The sequence below is a fragment of the Anomaloglossus baeobatrachus genome, chromosome 3 (assembly GCF_048569485.1).
Source record: "Anomaloglossus baeobatrachus isolate aAnoBae1 chromosome 3, aAnoBae1.hap1, whole genome shotgun sequence".
In the NCBI taxonomy this organism is placed as follows: Eukaryota; Metazoa; Chordata; class Amphibia; order Anura; family Aromobatidae; genus Anomaloglossus; species Anomaloglossus baeobatrachus.
In genome coordinates, this window is record NC_134355.1 from 466,526,857 (window position 1) to 466,545,319 (window position 18,463).

The 18,463-nt window shown below is 49.1% G+C and overlaps 1 protein-coding gene across 7 annotated transcripts in view; it reads right to left on the reverse strand.

Moving 5' to 3' along the window:
- ATP11B (ATPase phospholipid transporting 11B (putative)) overlaps window positions 1-18,463 on the reverse strand; it is a 269,426-nt gene that overhangs the window by 69,128 nt on the left and 181,835 nt on the right. For all 7 annotated transcript variants that reach the window (XM_075340573.1, XM_075340576.1, XM_075340572.1 and 4 more), the window contains exon 19: window positions 10,336-10,539. In XM_075340573.1, coding sequence (XP_075196688.1) covers window positions 10,336-10,539 — 204 coding nt within the window. The remainder of the gene's footprint in view (window positions 1-10,335; window positions 10,540-18,463) is intronic.

Consider the following 18,463-nt stretch of genomic DNA (forward strand, 5'->3'; position numbering starts at 1 on the left):
TGGCCGCTGACAGCAGACACAGACAGCCATGTAGCAGAGCTGAATGGCAGATGACAGCAGACACAGACAGAGCCGCACGATCAGAATGAACTCGGGTGAACTTCACCCGACTTCATTGTCATGCTGCGGCTCGATCTGTGCCGCGTCCTGATTAGCGGTCACCAGTGAAGGACTCACCGGTGACCACTAATCTCCTGAGTGACTGAAGTTAGCAGCCCTCTCTCATGCTCACCGATCCCCGGCGCGGCGCTGCACGGCGTTCACACTGCTCCGGCGGCTTTTACCATTTTGAAAAAGCCGGCCGCTTATTAAACAATCTCGTATTCCCTGCTTTCCCCGCCCACATACACCTATGATTGGCTGCAGTGAGACACGCCCCCACGCTGAGTGACAGGTGTCTCACTGCACCCAATCACAGCAGCCGGTGGGCCTGTCTATACTGTGCAGTGAAATAAATAATTAAATAATTAAAAAAAAAACGGAGTGCGGTCCCCCCCCAATTTCAATACCAGTCAGATAAAGCCATACGGCTGAAGGCTGGTATTCTCAGGATGGGGAGCTCCACGTTATGGGGAGCCCCATAGCCTAACAATATCAGCCAGCAGCCGCCCAGAATTGCCGCATACATTAGATGCGACAGTTCTGGGACTGTACCCGGCTCTTCCCGATTTGCCCTGGTGCGTTGGCAAATCGGGGTAATAAGGAGTTATTGGCAGCCCATAGCTGCCACTAAATCCTAGATTAATCATGTCAGGCGTCTCCCCGAGATACCTTCCATGATTAATCTGTAAGTTACAGTAAATAAACACACACACACCTGAAAAATCCTTTATTAGAAATAAAAAACACTAACAAATTCCCCGGTTCACCACTTTAATAAGCCCCAAAAAGCCCTCCATGTCCAGCGTAATCCAGGATGGTCCAGCGTCGCTTCCAGCTCTGCTGCATGGAGGTGACCGGAGCTGCAGAAAACACAGCCGCTCCTGTCAGCTCCACGCAGCAACTGAGGTGAGTATCGCGATCAGCTGAGCTGTCACTGAGGTTACCCGCTGTCACTGTTGGGGGATCCAGCGGTGGCCGCGGGTAACCTCAGTGACAGCTCAGCAGATCGCGATACTCACCTCAGTTGCTGCATAGAGCTGACAGGAGCGGCGGTGTCTGCTGCAGCTCCTGCCACCTTCATGCAGCAGAGCTGGAAGCGACGCTGGACCATCCTGGATTACGCCGGACATGGAGGGCTTTTTGGGGCTTATTAAATTGTTGAACCAGGGAATTTGATTTGTTAGTGTTTTTTATTTCTAATAAAGGATTTTTTCGGGTGTGTGTGTTTATTTACTGTAACTTAAAGATTAATGATGGAAGGTATCTCGTGGAGACGCCTAACATGATTAATCTAGGATTTAGTGGCAGCTATGGGCTGCCAATAACTCCTTATTACCCCGATTTGCCAATGCACCAGGGCAAATCGGGAAGAGCCGGGTACTGTCCCAGAACTGTCGCATCTAATGTATGCGGCAATTATGGGCGGATGCTGACCGATATTGTTAGGCTGGGGGGCTCCCCATAACGTGGAGCTCCCCATCATGAGAATACCAGCCTTCAGCCGTATGGCTTTATCTGGCTGGTATTAAAATTGGGGGGGACCGCACGCCGTTTTTTTAAATTATTTAATTATTTATTTCACTGCACAGTATAGACACGCCCACCGGCTGCTGTGATTGGGTGCAGTGAGACACCTGTCACTCAGCGTGGGGGCGTGTCTCACTGCAACCAATCATAGGCCCCTGTGGGCGGGGAAAGCAGGGAATACGAGATTGTTTAATGAGCGGCCGGCTTTTTCAAAATAGTAAAAGTCGCTGCAGCAGTGTGAATGCCGTGCAGCGCCGTGCCGGGGATCGGGGAGTATGAGAGAGGAGGGGAAAATGACCGACAGACTGTGAGAGAGGGACATAGATAGTGACGGACCGACAGAGAGAGAATAGAGACCGAGAGGGAGAGACCGACTGACAGAGAATCATAGTATCATAGTTTTTAAGGTTGAAGGGAGACTCGAAGTCCATCTAATTCAACCCGTAGCCTAACATGTTGAACCAGAGGAAGGCAAAAAAAAAAAAACCCCAATGTGGCAAACAAGTTCCAATGGGGAAAAAATTTCCTTCCTGACTCCACATCCGGCAATCAGACTAGTTCCCTGGATCAATACCCTGTCATAAAATCTAATATACATAACTGGTAATATTAAATTTTTCAAGAAAGGCATCCAGGCTCTGCTTAAATGTTAGTAGTGAATCACTCATTACAACATCATGCGGCAGAGAGTTCCATAGTCTCACTGCTCGTACAGTAAAGAATCCTCGTCTGTGATTATGATTAAACCTTCTTTCCTCAAGACGTAGCGGATGCCCCCGTGTTCCAGTCGCAGGCCTAGGTGTAAAAAGATCTTTGGAAAGGTCTCTGTACTGTCGCCTCATATATTTATACATTGTGATTAGATCCCCCCTAAGCCTTCGTTTTTCCAAACTAAATAACCCCAAGTTTAATAACCTGTCTTGGTATTGCAGCCCACCCATTCCTCTAATAATCTTGGTGGCTCTTCTCTGCACCCTCTCCAGTTCAGCTATGTCCTTCTTATATATCGGTGACCAGAATTGTACACAGTATTCTAAGTGCGGTCGCACTAGTGACTTGTACAGGGGTAGAACTATATTTTTTTCATGAACACTTATACCTCTTTTAATACATCCCATTATTTTATTAGCCCTGGCAGCAGTTGCCTGACACTGTCCACTAAAGTGAAGTTTACCATCCATCCATACACCCAAGTCTTTTTCTGTGTCTGTTTTACCCAGTGTTCTACAATTAAGTACATAATCATAAATGTTATTTCCTCTACCCAAGTGCATGACCTTACATTTATCTACATTAAACTTCAATTGCCACTTCTCAGCCCAATCCTCCAATTTACATAAATCTCCCTGTAATATAAAATTATCCTCCTCTGTATTGATTACCCTGCAGAGTTTAGTATCATCTGCAAATATTGAAATTCTACTCCGCATGCCCCCAACAAGGTCATTTATAAATATGTTGAAAAGAAGCGGGCCCAATACTGACCCCTGTGGTACCCCACTATGAACCGAGACCCAGTCCGAGTACGTACCATTAATAACCAACCTTTGTTTCCTATCACTGAGCCAGTTTTTAACCCAGTTACACATATTTTCCCCTATCCCCATTATTCTCATTTTATGTACCAACCTTTTGTGTGGCACCGTATCAAAAGCTTTTGAAAAGTCCATATACACAACATCCACTGCATTTCCCTGGTCCAGGCTTGAACTTACCTCTTCATAGAAGCTGATCAAATTAGTTTGACAGGATCGATCCCTCATAAACCCATGTTGATACTCTGTCATAAGGTTATTTTTCTTGAGATACTCCAGTATAGCATCTCTCAAGAAACCTTCAAGGATTTTACCAACCGTAGAGGTTAAACTTACCGGCCTATAATTTCCCGGCTCAGTTTTTGTCCCCTTTTTGAATATTGGTACCACATTTGCTATGCGCCAGTCCTGCAGTACCGACCCTGTTATTAAGGAATCTGAGAAGATTAAAAATAATGGTCTATCTATCACAGAACTCAATTCCTGTAGTACTCTGGGGTGTATGCCATCCGGGCCCGGAGATTTGTCAACCTTAGTGATTTCGAGGCGGTGGCGTACTTCCTGCTGGGTTAAGCAGGTAATATTCAAGGGTGAATTTATGGTATCACTGGTCATGTCATCTGCCATGGCATTTTCTTGTATAAAAACCGTAGAAAAAAAGTCATTCAGCAGGTTGGCTTTACCCTCATCCCCTTGCACCATTTCACCAAGACTATTTTTAAGGGGGTCAACACTATCGCTTTTCAGTTTTTTACTGTTTATGTAGTTAAAGAATATTTTAGGATTATTTTTACTTTCTCTCGCAATGAGTCTCTCTGTCTCAAACTTAGCTAACTTAATTTGCTTTTTACATATTTTATTTAATTTTCTATAATTATATAATGCCTCATCACTACCTACCCTCTTTAATTCTTTTAAGGCTTTCTGTTTTTTCTTTTATTGCTTCCCTTACAGCTCTATTTAGCCATAGGGGTTTCCTCCTATTTCTAGCATGTTTGTTCCCATAGGGTATATTTTCTGCACAAGCCCTATTCAGGATGCTCATAAAAGTCTCCCATTTGCTTTGTGTACTTTTATTACTTAGTACATCATCCCAGTTTATTGCACTAAGATCATCTCTCAACCGTTTAAAATTTGCTTTCCTGAAGTTTAGTGTCCTTGTAGCCCCTCTACTAGACATCTTACTAAAGAATACATGAAAACTTATTATTTTGTGATCACTATTCCCCAAGTAACCCCCAACTTGTATATTTGATATGCGGTCAGGCCTATTGGTTAGTACAAGGTCTAGTAGTGCTTCCCCTCTTGTGGGGTCCAGAATAGTGATTGACAGACATTGTGAGACATCACTCGTTTCCAGTGTTTTAGGAAACATGCGGGAAATGTATTTAGAAAATCGGATGTCACTAGGATGGTGTGAGTGCCATCCCGTGACATCAGATTTTTTACACGCTCCCATAGACTTGCATTGGAGAGATTCGCAGTAGAAACTCGCAAAAAGCAGCATGCTGCGATTTTTTTCTCAGTCCGATTTGGACTGAAGAAAAAAAAAAAAAAATCGCAAATGCGAGCTGAATCATTCACTAACATGTGTCCGATTCCAATGCGAGTTTTTCTCACATTGCTCTACTGCGAGAAACTCGCAAGTGAGAAGCAGCCCTAAACAGAACACTGAGACTATCACAGAGCAGGGGCATTTATACGGAGACTTGATTACACACAGGTGGCTTATATTTATCATCATCCGTCATTTAGGACAACATTGGATCATTTAGAGATCCTCAATATACTTCTGGAGTGAGTTTGCTGCACTGAAAGTAAAGGAGACAAATAATATTGCACGCCCCACTTTTCAGTTTTTTATTTTTTACAAAAATTTAAAATAAGCAATACTTTTCGTTCAACTTCCCAATTGTGTCCCACTTGTTGTTGATTCTTCACCATAACATTTACATTTTTTTATCTTTATGTTTGAAGCCTGAAATGTGGGAAAAGGTTGAAAAATTCAAGGGGGCCGAATACTTTTGCAAGGCACTGTATAATGATGGTTTTAATCACCAGGACCATATCATTGCCTGGACTACATTGCATGTGCCTGGTAGACCGACCACACCCCCCCTCCTTTGATAAGCAGCTCACTATCTATAAACAATGTACACAGAGAGTCTGGTGTGGGCAGGAGCATCTTTTTCAGGTCTGCTATATCTTATTGTGTCACAACTGTGGAACCCAATAATCTAAATGATATATCTCTGAATTCAGGTTCTCTTTTCCTACATTATGCTGCTCTTAGATGAAGTACCAAAAATCTTCTGACAGATTTTCTTTAACCTAGTTTACCTATGCATCAATTCAGCAACTCCTGATATAGGAGAATAAGCCTCTTCAAATTTAGAGAAAATAGCATTCAGAGGTTAAAATTTAACTTTTAATCTATTGTATTAAAATTCTTTTAGACTAAAATATTAACCCAAAGTTCTCTGGATTGCTGTCGTTACACAATCCTCACAGCCCCAGAGAACCTATGACATAACAAAACAATCAAAAAAACACAATAAACACAAATCAAAATTGAGTATGATGGTTAACACTCCAATAAGGACAGTGGTCCAATATGAGTATCTAAAAAATCATCAAAAACAACTCAATATAACAAACACATAGTGCACGGTAATCCTCAAAGAGGAATTTACCAATTCAAAATTAATAGAGTGAGTTAGGATTGATCTCACCCATTCTTGCAGCTTGGGGTGCAAAAGGCTTCCTCTATATGGGTCCACGCAGCGTCAGCTGGCCCTATACTGACCCTAGAAGACCTTCATAACATCTAACACCCCAAAGCTTCTGCTCTTACAAGAACAGACCACATCTAGTCCTCTCTTGTGCCCCTACAATATTCCTGGCCCTCGTCCCGACGCGTTTCATCACTTCCGACTCATCAGGGGACTTCAGTATTGCTTAGAGGTAACAGGTCCTACACCCAGACTCACATGTGAGTCTGGGTGTAGGACCTGTTACCTCTAATGCAATACTGAAGTCCCCTGATGAGTCGGAAGTGATGAAACGCGTCGGGACGAGGGCCAGGAATATTGTGAGTCTGGGTGTAGGACCTGTTACCTCTAATGCAATACTGAAGTCCCCTGATGAGTCGGAAGTGATGAAACGCGTCGGGACGAGGATAAGAAAATCTTCCACGTTCACGTTCTGTGATAGATCTTAGCAGACGTGGGCTTCCTAGCCTGTCTCATGGTGGCCACGACCCCTTGAGATAGTCCACGTACCTTGAGCCCTGTGGTGGAGAAAAACTGCTCCCCACCCTGACAGGCTCGCGTCTGTCGTGACCACCGCCCAGGATGGGGGTAGGAAGGACCTTCCTTGTGATAATGAGGTGGGAAGAAGCCACCACTGAAGAGAGTCCTTGGCCGTCTGGGAAAGGGAGACTTTCCTGTCCAAGGACGTCGACTTCCTGTCCCATTGGCGGAGAATGTCCCATTGAAGTGGGCGCAGATGAAACTGCGCAAACGGAACTGCCTCCATTGCTGCCACCATCTTCCCTAGGAAGTGCATGAGGCGTCTTAAGGGGTGCGACTGGCCTTGAAGGAGAGACTGCACCCCTGTCTGTAGTGACCGCTGCTTGTCCAGCGGAAGCTTCACTACCGCTGAGAGAGTATGAAACTCCATGCCAAGATATGTTAGTGATTGGGTCGGAGACAGGTTTGACTTTGAAAAGTTGATGATCCACCCGAAGGTCTGGAGAGTCTCCAGCGCAACGTTCAGGCTGTGTTGGCATGCTCCTTGAGAGGGTGCCTTGACAAGTAGATCGTCCAAGTAAGGGATCACCGAGTGTCCCTGAGAGTGCAAGACTGCTACCACTGCTGCCATGACCTTGGTGAAAACCCGTGGGGCTGTCGCCAGACCAAATGGCAGGGCTACGAACTGAAGATGGTCGTCCCCTATCACGAAGCGTAGAAAACGCTGGTGCTCTGGAGCAATCGGCACGTGGAGATAAGCATCTTTGATGTCTATTGATGCTAGAAAATCTCCTTGAGACATCGAGGAAATGACGGAGCGGAGGGATTCCATCCGGAACCGCCTGATTTTCACGTGCTTGTTGAGCAGTTTTAGGTCCAGAACAGGACGGAAAGAGCCGTCCTTTTTTGGTACCACAAACAGATTGGAGTAAAAACCTTGACCTTGTTCCTGAGGAGGAACAGGGATCACCACTCCTTCTGCCCTTAGGGAGCACACCGCCTGCAGAAGAGCATCGGCTCGGTCGGGAGGTGGGGAGGTTCTGAAGAATCGAGGCGGAGGACGAGAACTGAACTCTATCCGGTACCCGTGAGACAAAATGTCTGTTACCCACCGGTCTTTGACCTGTGGCAGCCAAATGCCGCAAAAGCGGGAGAGCCTGCCACCGACCGAGGATGCGGAGAGAGGAGGCCGAAAGTCATGAGGCAGCCGGCTTGGAAGCGGTTCCTCCGGCTGCTTTCTTTGGGCGTGAGTGAGTCCGCCAGGAATCTGAGCTCCTCTGCTCCTTCTGAGTCCTTTTGGACGAGGAGAATTGGGCCCTGCCCGAACCTCGAAAGGACCGAAACCTCGACTGTCCCCTCCACTGTTGAGGTTTGCTTGATCTGGGCTGGGGTAAGGAAGAGTCCTTACCCTTGGACTGTTTAATGATTTCCGCCAATTGCTCACCAAACAGTCTGTCTTGAGATAATGGCAAACTGGTTAAGCATTTTTTGGAAGCAGAATCTGCTTTCCATTCCTTTAACCATAAGGCTCTGCGTAAAACCACAGAGTTGGCGGACGCCATTGACGTACGGCTGGTAGAGTCCAAGACCGCATTGATAGCGTAAGTCGCAAACGCAGACATTTGCGAGGTCAAGGACGCCACTTGCGGCACTGATGGACGTATGACAGAGTCCACCTGCGCCAGACCAGCTGAAATAGCTTGGAGTGCCCACACGGCTGCGAATGCTGGAGCAAACGACGCGCCGATAGCTTCATAGACAGATTTCAACCAAAGGTCCATCTGTCTGTCATTGGCATCTTTAAGTGAAGCCCCATCTTCCACTGCAACTATGGATCTAGCCGCAAGCCTGGAGATTGGGGGGTCCACCTTTGGACACTGGGTCCAGCGTTTGACCACGTCAGGGGGAAAGGGATAACGTGTATCCTTAAGACGTTTGGAGAAACGCTTATCTGGATAAGCATGGTGTTTCTGGACTGCTTCTCTGAAGTCAGCGTGGTCCAGAAAAGAGCTCAATTTACGTTTGGGATACCTGAAATGGAATTTCTCCTGCTGTGCTGTTGCCTCCTCCGCTGGAGGAGAAATATCCAGCAGTCTATTGATGGCCGCTATAAGATCATTCACCATGGCGTCACCATCAGGGGTATCCAGGTTGAGAGCAGTCTCAGGATTAGACTCCTGATCATCTACCTCTGTCTCATCATACAGAGAATCCTCTCGCTGAGACCCTGACCAGCGTGATGACGCCGAGGGTCTCTCCCAGCGAGCTCGCTTAGGCTGCCTGGGACTGTCGTCCGAGTCAGAGCCTTCAGCCTGTGATGCCTGGGACCCCCTTGGAGCACGGATTAGTTCCAACTGAGGGGGACCGGGGAACATTGAATCAGCAGTGCCCATGGTCTGAGTGACCGGCCTGGACTGCAAAGTTTCTAGAATTTTTGTCATAGTCACAGACATCTTATCAGCAAAAACTGCAAACTCTGTCCCCGTCACCGGGGCAGGGTTCACAGGCGTCTCTGCCTGGGCCACTACTAGCATAGACTCCGGCTGGCGAAGTGGCACAGGGACCGAACATTGCACACAATGGGGGTCAGTGGAACCTGCCGGTAGAGTAGCCTCACATGCGGTACAAGCAGCATAGAAAGCCTGTGCCTTGGCACCCTTGCTTTTTGCGGATGACATGCTGTTGTCTCCTCAGAGCAATATAGGGGTATAAGGCAAGAAGCGACCGTACAGTGCAATATATAGGTACAGACAAAAGTACACAAAACAACACTGTGGCACTAGTGGGATCAGCACCTAGGTGCTGCTTACCGCCCGCTTAACAGCGGGTGTGTGGTCGCCAGAATCCCCTGTCTGGGTCTCCCAGGGCTATGTCCGTTCTCCAGCTCAGACTGCGTGCAGGAATGGCTGCCGGCGTCCTGTGAAGAGGGGCGGGCCGTGGGCGTGCTGCAGACAAAGAGCGGGAAACTGGCGTCCCACTGTGCCCAGTGAGAGGGCTGGAGTATGTAAATAAGACTCCAGCCCTCGGCGCTGACTATTGTACAGCGTCTCTCCCCTTCCCTGACTGACAGGGCTGGGGGCGGGAACGAAACGTAACTAGGCCGCAGAAGCCGGGGACTAGATTTATAAGCGCTGCCGTCGTAAAAGCACGGTCGGCGCGAAGTCCCCGGCGCACCACAAGTCGCAGCCGCGCCGCAGTCTCCGTGGCGGCCGGCGCGGTAGTTCCCCACACATAAACTCACTCAGCTAAGCTGCAGTGAGTATAACCCAAGCGCGCAGCGCTACTGTCCCCGGCGCACTAGCACACCCAGCAACGCTGGAGTGTGTCTGTGCCTGTCTGCACGGGGACACAGAGTACCTGAATGTTGCAGGGCCTTGTCCCTGACGGTACCCAGCTCCGTATCCAGCAGGTTCTCCGGGTCTGTGGATGGAGCCCGGCCTCAGAGCCTGGAGGCCGGTAAGATCCCACTTCACCAGAGCCCTTCAGGGGGATGGGGAAGGAAAACAGCATGTGGGCTCCAGCCTCCGTACCCGCAATGGGTACCTCAACCTTAACAAACACCGCCGACAAAAGTGGGGTGAGAAGGGAGCATGCTGGGGGCCCTAGTATGGGCCCTCTTTTCTTCCATCCGACATAGTCAGCAGCTACTGCTGACTAAACAGTGGAGCTATGCGTGGATGTCTGACCTCCTTCGCACAAAGCTTGAAAACTGAGCAGCCCGTGATCCCACGGGGGGTGTATAGCCAGAAGGGGAGGGGCCTTACACTTTTTAGTGTAATGCTTTGTGTGGCCTCCGGAGGCAGTAGCTATACACCCAATCGTCTGGGTCTCCCAATGGAGCGCCGAAGAAAGATTTAATAATTTTAGGTAACGACAAAGGAATCAAGAACCAATATTAAAAGTGCTGCTTTTTCACTTACCGCCTGTCAAGCTGTCGTAGTTGCTCAGCACATTCACGGTCTGATTTTTGTTGCACAAGTTCTAAAATATTCATAGTTCTGTGAAAATGTCCACAGGATAAGCTGACACTGATGGCTGTCTCATGTTTGTCTCCAGTCAGCACCCACACTTTTATTCCTGCCAACCGCAGGGCCTCAATTGTTTCCTGGACCTTATCCTGGAGCCTAAAAGCAGAAACCAAAGCGTTATTAAACTTTACAAGGAAAAAACAAAATATGAGAGAACATGAAAGACACCTTCACTTCACACAGAATCAGCAAAGCTCAAGGGAAATAACTGCATGTCTAGCATATACAGTGGAACCTTGGATAAAGAGTAACTTGGTTTGGGAGCGTTTTGCAAGACAAAGCAAAGCTTTTTACAAATGTGTAACTTTGTTTAAGAGCAATGCTTTGCAAGAAGAGCAAATACTCACCGTGAACACTTCCGGTTCTGTCCTTTCACCGCGCTATGACCCGCTCTGCAGGTTACTTTCTGTACATATGTACTGTACACAGTATACCATTATACAGTACAGTATATACTATATAACATGACTATCGATTTGCATTTGTGGATACAGTATTGTAATTTCTTTCTAACCAGTGCAGCACATTGCTTGTATTGTAATCTATTTATCTGTGCAGTATTCATACATTTGGCTTAGTTCTGCACTTATTTTCGGGTGAATAGATTTGGGGTGTTTTTTGTGTATTGTACTAGAATAAAGGTGTCATATTTACAGATTATTTTTTCTCTCTATACTGTACCTCCCGCACACCAACAATTCTATTGTAAGCTAAAGTGCAGTTTGTTTTAAGTTTTTCACTGCACAGTATTTTGTATTAGTGTACTGTAACAATTTTATATGAATACAGAACGTTATTTTGTATCACTATAATAAGTTTGTATAAATACAGAAAATATTTTTGGGTTGTGGAATGAACTGTCTGCATTTCAATTATTTCCGATGGGAAAATTTGCTTTGATATAAGAGTAACTTGGTTTAAGAGCATAGTCCCAGAACCAATTATGCTCATAATTTAAGGTTCCACGTATTAGTGAAGCTGAATAATAAAGAAAATACTATGTATCATGCAAACACAAAATGAGGACTAGAATCGAAACATTGGACAGATCGCATGCAACGCATCAGAGAGCAGGAAGAAAAAGAAACGATCAAACACCCATAATGTATCATTAAAGAAGGGAATTTTGTTACTTACCGTAAATTCCTTTTCTTCTAGCTCTTATTGGGAGACCCAGACGATTGGGTGTATAGCACTGCCTCCGGAGGCCACACAAAGCAATTACACTAAAAAGTGTAAGGCCCCTCCCCTTCTGGCTATACACCCCCAGTGGGATCACTGGCTCACCAGTTTTAGTGCAAAAGCAAGAAGGAGGAAAGCCAATAACTGGTTTAAACAAATTCTCTCCGAGTAACATCGGAGAACTGAAAACCGTTCAACATGAACAACATGTGTACCCGCAAACAAACCAAAAATCCCGAAGGACAACAGGGCGGGTGCTGGGTCTCCCAATAAGAGCTAGAAGAAAAGGAATTTACGGTAAGTAACAAAATTCCCTTCTTCTTCAGCGCTCTATTGGGAGACCCAGACGATTGGGACGTCCAAAAGCTGTCCCTGGGTGGGTAAAGAAATACCTCATGTTAGAGCTGCAAGACAGCCCTCCCCTACGGGGAGGCAACTGCCGCCTGCAGGACTCTTCTACCTAGGCTGGCGTCCGCCGAAGCATAGGTATGCACCTGATAATGTTTGGTGAAAGTGTGCAGACTCGACCAGGTAGCTGCCTGGCACACCTGTTGAGCCGTAGCCTGGTGTCGTAATGCCCAGGATGCACCCACGGCTCTGGTAGAATGGGCCTTCAGCCCTGATGGAACCGGAAGCCCAGCAGAACGGTAGGCTTCAAGAATTGGTTCTTTGATCCATCGAGCCAGGGTGGCCTTAGAAGCCTGCGACCCTTTGCGCTGACCAGCGACAAGGACAAAGAGTGCATCCGAACGGCGCAAGGGCGCCGTGCGGGAAATGTAGATTCTGAGTGCTCTCACCAGATCTAACAAATGTAAATCTTTCTCATACCGATGAACTGCATGAGGACAAAACGAAGGCAAAGAGATATCCTGATTAAGATGAAAAGAGGATACCACCTTCGGGAGAAACTCCTGAATGGGGCGCAGCACAACCTTGTCCTGGTGGAAGACCAGGAAGGGAGCCTTGGATGATAGTGCTGCCAGCTCAGACACTCTCCGAAGAGATGTGATCGCTACCAGAAAAGCCACTTTCTGTGATAGTCTAGAAAGTGAAACCTCCCTCAGAGGCTCGAAGGGCGGCTTCTGGAGGGCAACTAGTACCCTGTTCAGATCCCATGGATCTAACGGCCGCTTGTACGGGGGTACGATATGGCAAACCCCCTGTAGGAACGTGCGCACCTTAGGAAGGCGTGCCAAACGCCTCTGAAAAAAGACGGATAGCACCGAGACCTGACCTTTAAGGGAGCCGAGCGACAAACCTTTTTCTAACCCAGATTGCAGGAAAGAAAGAAAGGTAGGCAATGCAAATGGCCAGGGAGACACTCCCTGAGCAGAGGACCAGGATAAGAATATCCTCCACGTTCTGTGGTAGATCTTAGCGGACGTGGGCTTCCTAGCCTGTCTCATGGTGGCAACGACCCCTTGGGACAATCCTGAAGACGCTAGGATCCAGGACTTCAATGGCCACACAGTCAGGTTCAGGGCCGCAGAATTCCGATGGAAAAACGGCCCTTGGGACAGTAAGTCTGGTCGGTCTGGGAGTGCCCACGGTTGGCCGACCGTGAGCTGCCACAGATCCGGATACCACGCCCTCCTCGGCCAGTCTGGGGCGACAAGTATGACGCGGCTGCAATCGGATCTGATCTTGCGTAGCACTCTGGGCAAGAGTGCCAGAGGTGGAAACACATAAGGGAGCCGGAACTGCGACCAATCTTGCACTAGGGCGTCTGCCGCCAGCGCTCTTTGATCGCGAGACCGTGCCATGAAGGTTGGGACCTTGTTGTTGTGCCGTGACGCCATTAGGTCGACGTCCGGCACCCCCCAGCGGCGACAGATTTCCTGAAACACGTCTGGGTGAAGGGACCATTCCCCTGCGTCCATGCCCTGGCGACTGAGGAAGTCTGCTTCCCAGTTTTCTACGCCGGGGATGTGAACTGCGGATATGGTGGAGGCTGTGGCTTCCACCCACATCAGAATCCGCCGGACTTCCTGGAAGGCTTGCCGACTGCGTGTCCCCCCTTGGTGGTTGATGTATGCCACCGCTGTGGAGTTGTCCGACTGAATTCGGATCTGCCTTCCTTCCAGCCACTGCTGGAAGGCTAGTAGGGCAAGATACACTGCTCTGATTTCCAGAACATTGATCTGAAGGGTGGACTCCTGCCGAGTCCACGTACCCTGAGCCCTGTGGTGGAGAAAGACTGCTCCCCACCCTGACAGACTCGCGTCTGTCGTGACCACCGCCCAAGACGGTGGTAGGAAGGATCTTCCCTGTGATAATGAGGTGGGAAGAAGCCACCACTGCAGAGAGTCTTTGGCCGTCTGGGAAAGGGAGACTTTCCTGTCCAGGGATGTTGACTTCCCGTCCCATTGGCGGAGAATGTCCCATTGAAGTGGACGCAGATGAAACTGCGCAAACGGAACCGCCTCTATTGCCGCCACCATCTTCCCGAGGAAGTGTATGAGGCGTCTTAAGGAGTGCGACTGACTTTGAAGGAGAGCCTGCACCCCAGTCTGTAGAGACCGCTGCTTGTCCAGCGGAAGCTTCACTATCGCTGAGAGAGTATGAAACTCCATGCCAAGATACGTTAGTGATTGGGTCGGTGACAGATTTGACTTTGGGAAGTTGATGATCCACCCGAACGCCTGGAGAGTCTCCAGTGCAACATTCAGGCTGAGTTGGCATGCCTCTTGAGAGGGTGCCTTGACCAGTAGATCGTCCAAGTAAGGGATCACAGAGTGTCCGTGAGAGTGCAAGACTGCTACCACTGCCGCCATGATCTTGGTGAACACCCGAGGGGCTGTCGCCAGACCAAATGGTAGAGCTACGAACTGAAGATGGTCGTCTCCTATCACGAAGCGTAGAAAGCGTTGGTGCTCTGTAGCAATCGGCACGTGGAGATAAGCATCTTTGATGTCTATTGATGCTATGAAATCTCCTTGAGACATTGAGGCAATGACTGAGCGGAGGGATTCCATCCGGAACCGCCTGGCGTTCACATGCTTGTTGAGCAGTTTTAGGTCCAGAACAGGACGGAAGGAGCCGTCCTTTTTTGGAACCACAAAGAGATTGGAGTAAAATCCTCGCCCCCGTTCCTGAGGGGGGACAGGGATCACGACTCCTTCTGCTCTTAGAGAGTCCACCGCCTGCAGCAGGGCATCTGCTCGGTTGGGGTGAGGGGAGGTTCTGAAGAACCGAAGTGGAGGCCGAGAACTGAACTCGATTCTGTACCCGCGAGACAAAATGTCTGTTACCCACCGGTCTTTGACCTGTGACAGCCAAATGTCGCAAAAGCGGGAGAGCCTGCCACCGACCGAGGATGCGGAGGGAGGAGGCCGAAAGTCATGAGGTAGCCGCTTTGGAAGCGGTTCCTCCATTTGCTTTCCTGGGGCGTGAGTGAGCCCGCCAGTAATCTGAGCTCCCTTGTTCTTTCTGAGTCCTTTTGGACGAGGAGAATTGGGCCTTGCCCGAGCCTCGAAAGGACCGAAACCTCGACTGCCACTTTTTCTGTTGAGGTTTACTTGCTCTGGGCTGTGGTAAGGAAGAGTCCTTACCCTTGGACTGTTTTATGATTTCAGCCAATGGCTCACCAAACAGTCTGTCTCTAGATAATGGCAAGCTGGTTAAGCATTTTTTGGAACCAGCATCTGCTTTCCAGTCCTTTAACCACAAGGCTCTGCGCAAAACCACAGAATTGGCGGACGCCATAGCGGTACGGCTCGTAGATTCTAGGACAGCATTGATAGCATAGGTCGCAAACGCAGACATTTGCGAAGTTAGGGACGCCACCTGCGGCACTGCTGGATGTATGATAGCATCCACCTGTGCTAAACCAGCTGAAATAGCTTGGAGTGCCCACACGGCCGCGAATGCTGGAGCAAACGACGCGCCGATAGCTTCATAGACAGATTTCAACCAAAGGTCCATCTGTCTGTCGTTGGCATCTTTAAGTGAAGCGCCATCCTCTACTGCGACTATGGATCTAGCCGCAAGCTTGGAAATTGGGGGATCCACCTTTGGACACTGGGTCCAGCGTTTGGCCACCTCAGAGGGAAAAGGATAACGGGTATCCTTAGAACGTTTAGAGAAACGCTTGTCTGGATGAGCGTCGTGTTTCTGGATCGATTCTCTGAAGTCAGAGTGGTCCAAAAAAGCACTTAATTTACGCTTGGGATACAGGAAATGGAACTTCTCCTGCTGTGCAGCTGCCTCCTCTGCAGAAGGGGCTGGGGGAGAAATATCCAACAGTCTATTAATTGCCGATATAAGGTCATTAACCATGGCGTCACCATCAGGGGCATCCAGATTGAAAGGAGCCTCAGGATTAGAATCTTGATCACCGTCCTCAGTCTCATCACAGAGAGACTCTTCTCGCTGAGACCCTGAGCAGTGTGATGACGTGGAGGGTCTTTCCCAGCGAGCTCGCTTAGGCTGCCTGGGACTGTCATCTGAGTCAGAGACTTCAGCCTGTGATGCTTGAGACCCCCTTGAAGTACGGATTAGTTCCAACTGAGGGGGACCGGAGAGCATAGACACAGCAGTGTCCATGGTCTGAGTAACTGGCCTGGACTGCAAGGTCTCCAGGATTTTTGACATAGTCACAGACATTTTATCAGCAAAAACTGCAAAGTCTGTCCCCGTCACCGGGGCAGGGTTCACAGGCGTCTCTGCCTGGGCCACTACCACCATAGGCTCTGGCTGACGAAGTGCCACTGGGACTGAACATTGCACACAATGTGAGTCTTTGGAGCCTGCCGGTAGATCAGCCCCACATGCAGTACAAACAGTGTACACAGCCTGTGCCTTGGCACCCTTGCGTTTTGCGGATGACATGTTGCTGCCTCCTCAGAGCAGTACAGGGTGTCCAGCCAAGAAGCGACCTTACAGTGCAACTATATATATATATGGTACTAAGAAAAAAGTACACTAATATAACACTGAGGCACTAGTGGGGCCAGCACTAAAGTGCAGCTTACCGCCCGCTTAGGAGCGGGTGTGTGGTCGCCGAAATCCCTTTAGTCTGGGTCTCCCAGAGCCTGCTGCCTTTCCCCAGCCAGACCGCATGTGTAATGGCTGCCGGCGTCCTTGTGGAGAGGGGGGGCGGGCCCTGGGCGTATACAGACGAAGAGCGGGAAGCCTGCTTCCCACTGTGCCTAGTGAGAGGGCTGGAGCATGTAAATAAAGCTCCAGCCCTCGGCGCTGCCAATTGAGCAGCGTCTCTCCCCTACCCTGATTGACAGGGTGGGGGCGGGAACGAAGCGGCGCTAGGCCGCAGAAGCCGGGGGCTAAAGTTAGAAGCGCCGCCGCCGTAAAAGCGCGGTCGGCGCAAAGTCCCCGGCGCACCACAAGTCGCAGCTGCGCCGCCGCTCCAGTAGCGGTCGGCGCAGTAGTTCCCAACATGTAACGTCACTCAGCAAAGCTGCAGTGACCTAACCCCAGCGCAGGAGCGCTACTGTCCCCGGCGCACTATAACGCTCAGCAAGCCTTGAGAGTGTCCGTGCCTGCCGGGGACACAGAGTACCTGAAAGTTGCAGGGCCTTGTCCCTGAACGGCACTCCCGCTCCAAATCCAGCAGGTTCTCTGGGTCTGTGGATGGAGCCCGGCCTCAGGGCTTGGAGGCCGGTAAGATCCCACTTCCACAGAGCCCTCCAGGGGATGTGGAAGGAAAACAGCATGTGGGCTCCAGCCTCCGTACCAGCAATAGGTACCTCAACCTTACAAGCACCACCGCGGGTGAGAAGGGAGCATGCTGGGGGCCCCATATGGGCCCTCTTTTCTTCCATCCGATATAGCCAGCAGCTACTGCTGACTACAAACAGTGGAGCTATGCGTGGATGTCTGACCTCCTTCGCACAAAGCAGAAAACTGGTGAGCCAGTGATCCCACTGGGGGTGTATAGCCAGAAGGGGAGGGGCCTTACACTTTTTAGTGTAATTGCTTTGTGTGGCCTCCGGAGGCAGTGCTATACACCCAATCGTCTGGGTCTCCCAATAGAGCGCTGAAGAAAAATGTTTTCTTATTACAAAAACGATGAATCAATAAAATGAAGATGTTTGCTATAAGCACATGCTTTAAAAAAGGGAATTTTGTTTACTTACCGTAAATTCCTTTTCTTCTAGCTCCTATTGGGAGACCCAGACAATTGAGACAATTGGGTGTATAGCTTCTGCCTCCGGAGGCCACACAAAGTATTACACTTTAAAAAGTGTAACCCCTCCCCTCTGCCTATTCACCCTCCCGTGGACCACGGGCTCCTCAGTTTTGGTGCAAAAGCAGGAAGGAGAAAACTTATAAATTGGTCTAAGGTAAATTCAATCTGATGGATGTTTGGAGAACTGAAGACCATGAACCAAAAGAACAATTCAACATGAACAACATGTGTACACAAAAGAACAACTAGCCCGAAGGGCACAGGGGCGGGTGCTGGGTCTCCCAATAGGAGCTAGAAGAAAAGGAATTTACGGTAAGTAAACAAAATTCCCTTCTTCTTTGTCGCTCCATTGGGAGACCCAGACAATTGGGACGTCCAAAAGCAGTCCCTGGGTGGGTAAAGGAATACCTCGGTAAAAGAGCCGTAAAACGTCTCCTTCCTACAGGTGGGCAACCGCCGCCTGAAGGACTCGCCTACCTAAGCTGGCATCTGCCGAGCGTAGGTATGCACTAGACAGTGCTCCGTGAAGCGTGCAGACTCAACCAGGTAGTCGCCTGACACACCTGCTGAGCCGTAGCCTGGTGCAGCAACTCCCAGGACGCACCCACGGCTCTGGGAGAATGGGCCTTCAGCCTTGAAGGAACCAGAAGCCCAGCAGAACGGTAGGCTTCGAGAATTGGTTCCTTGATC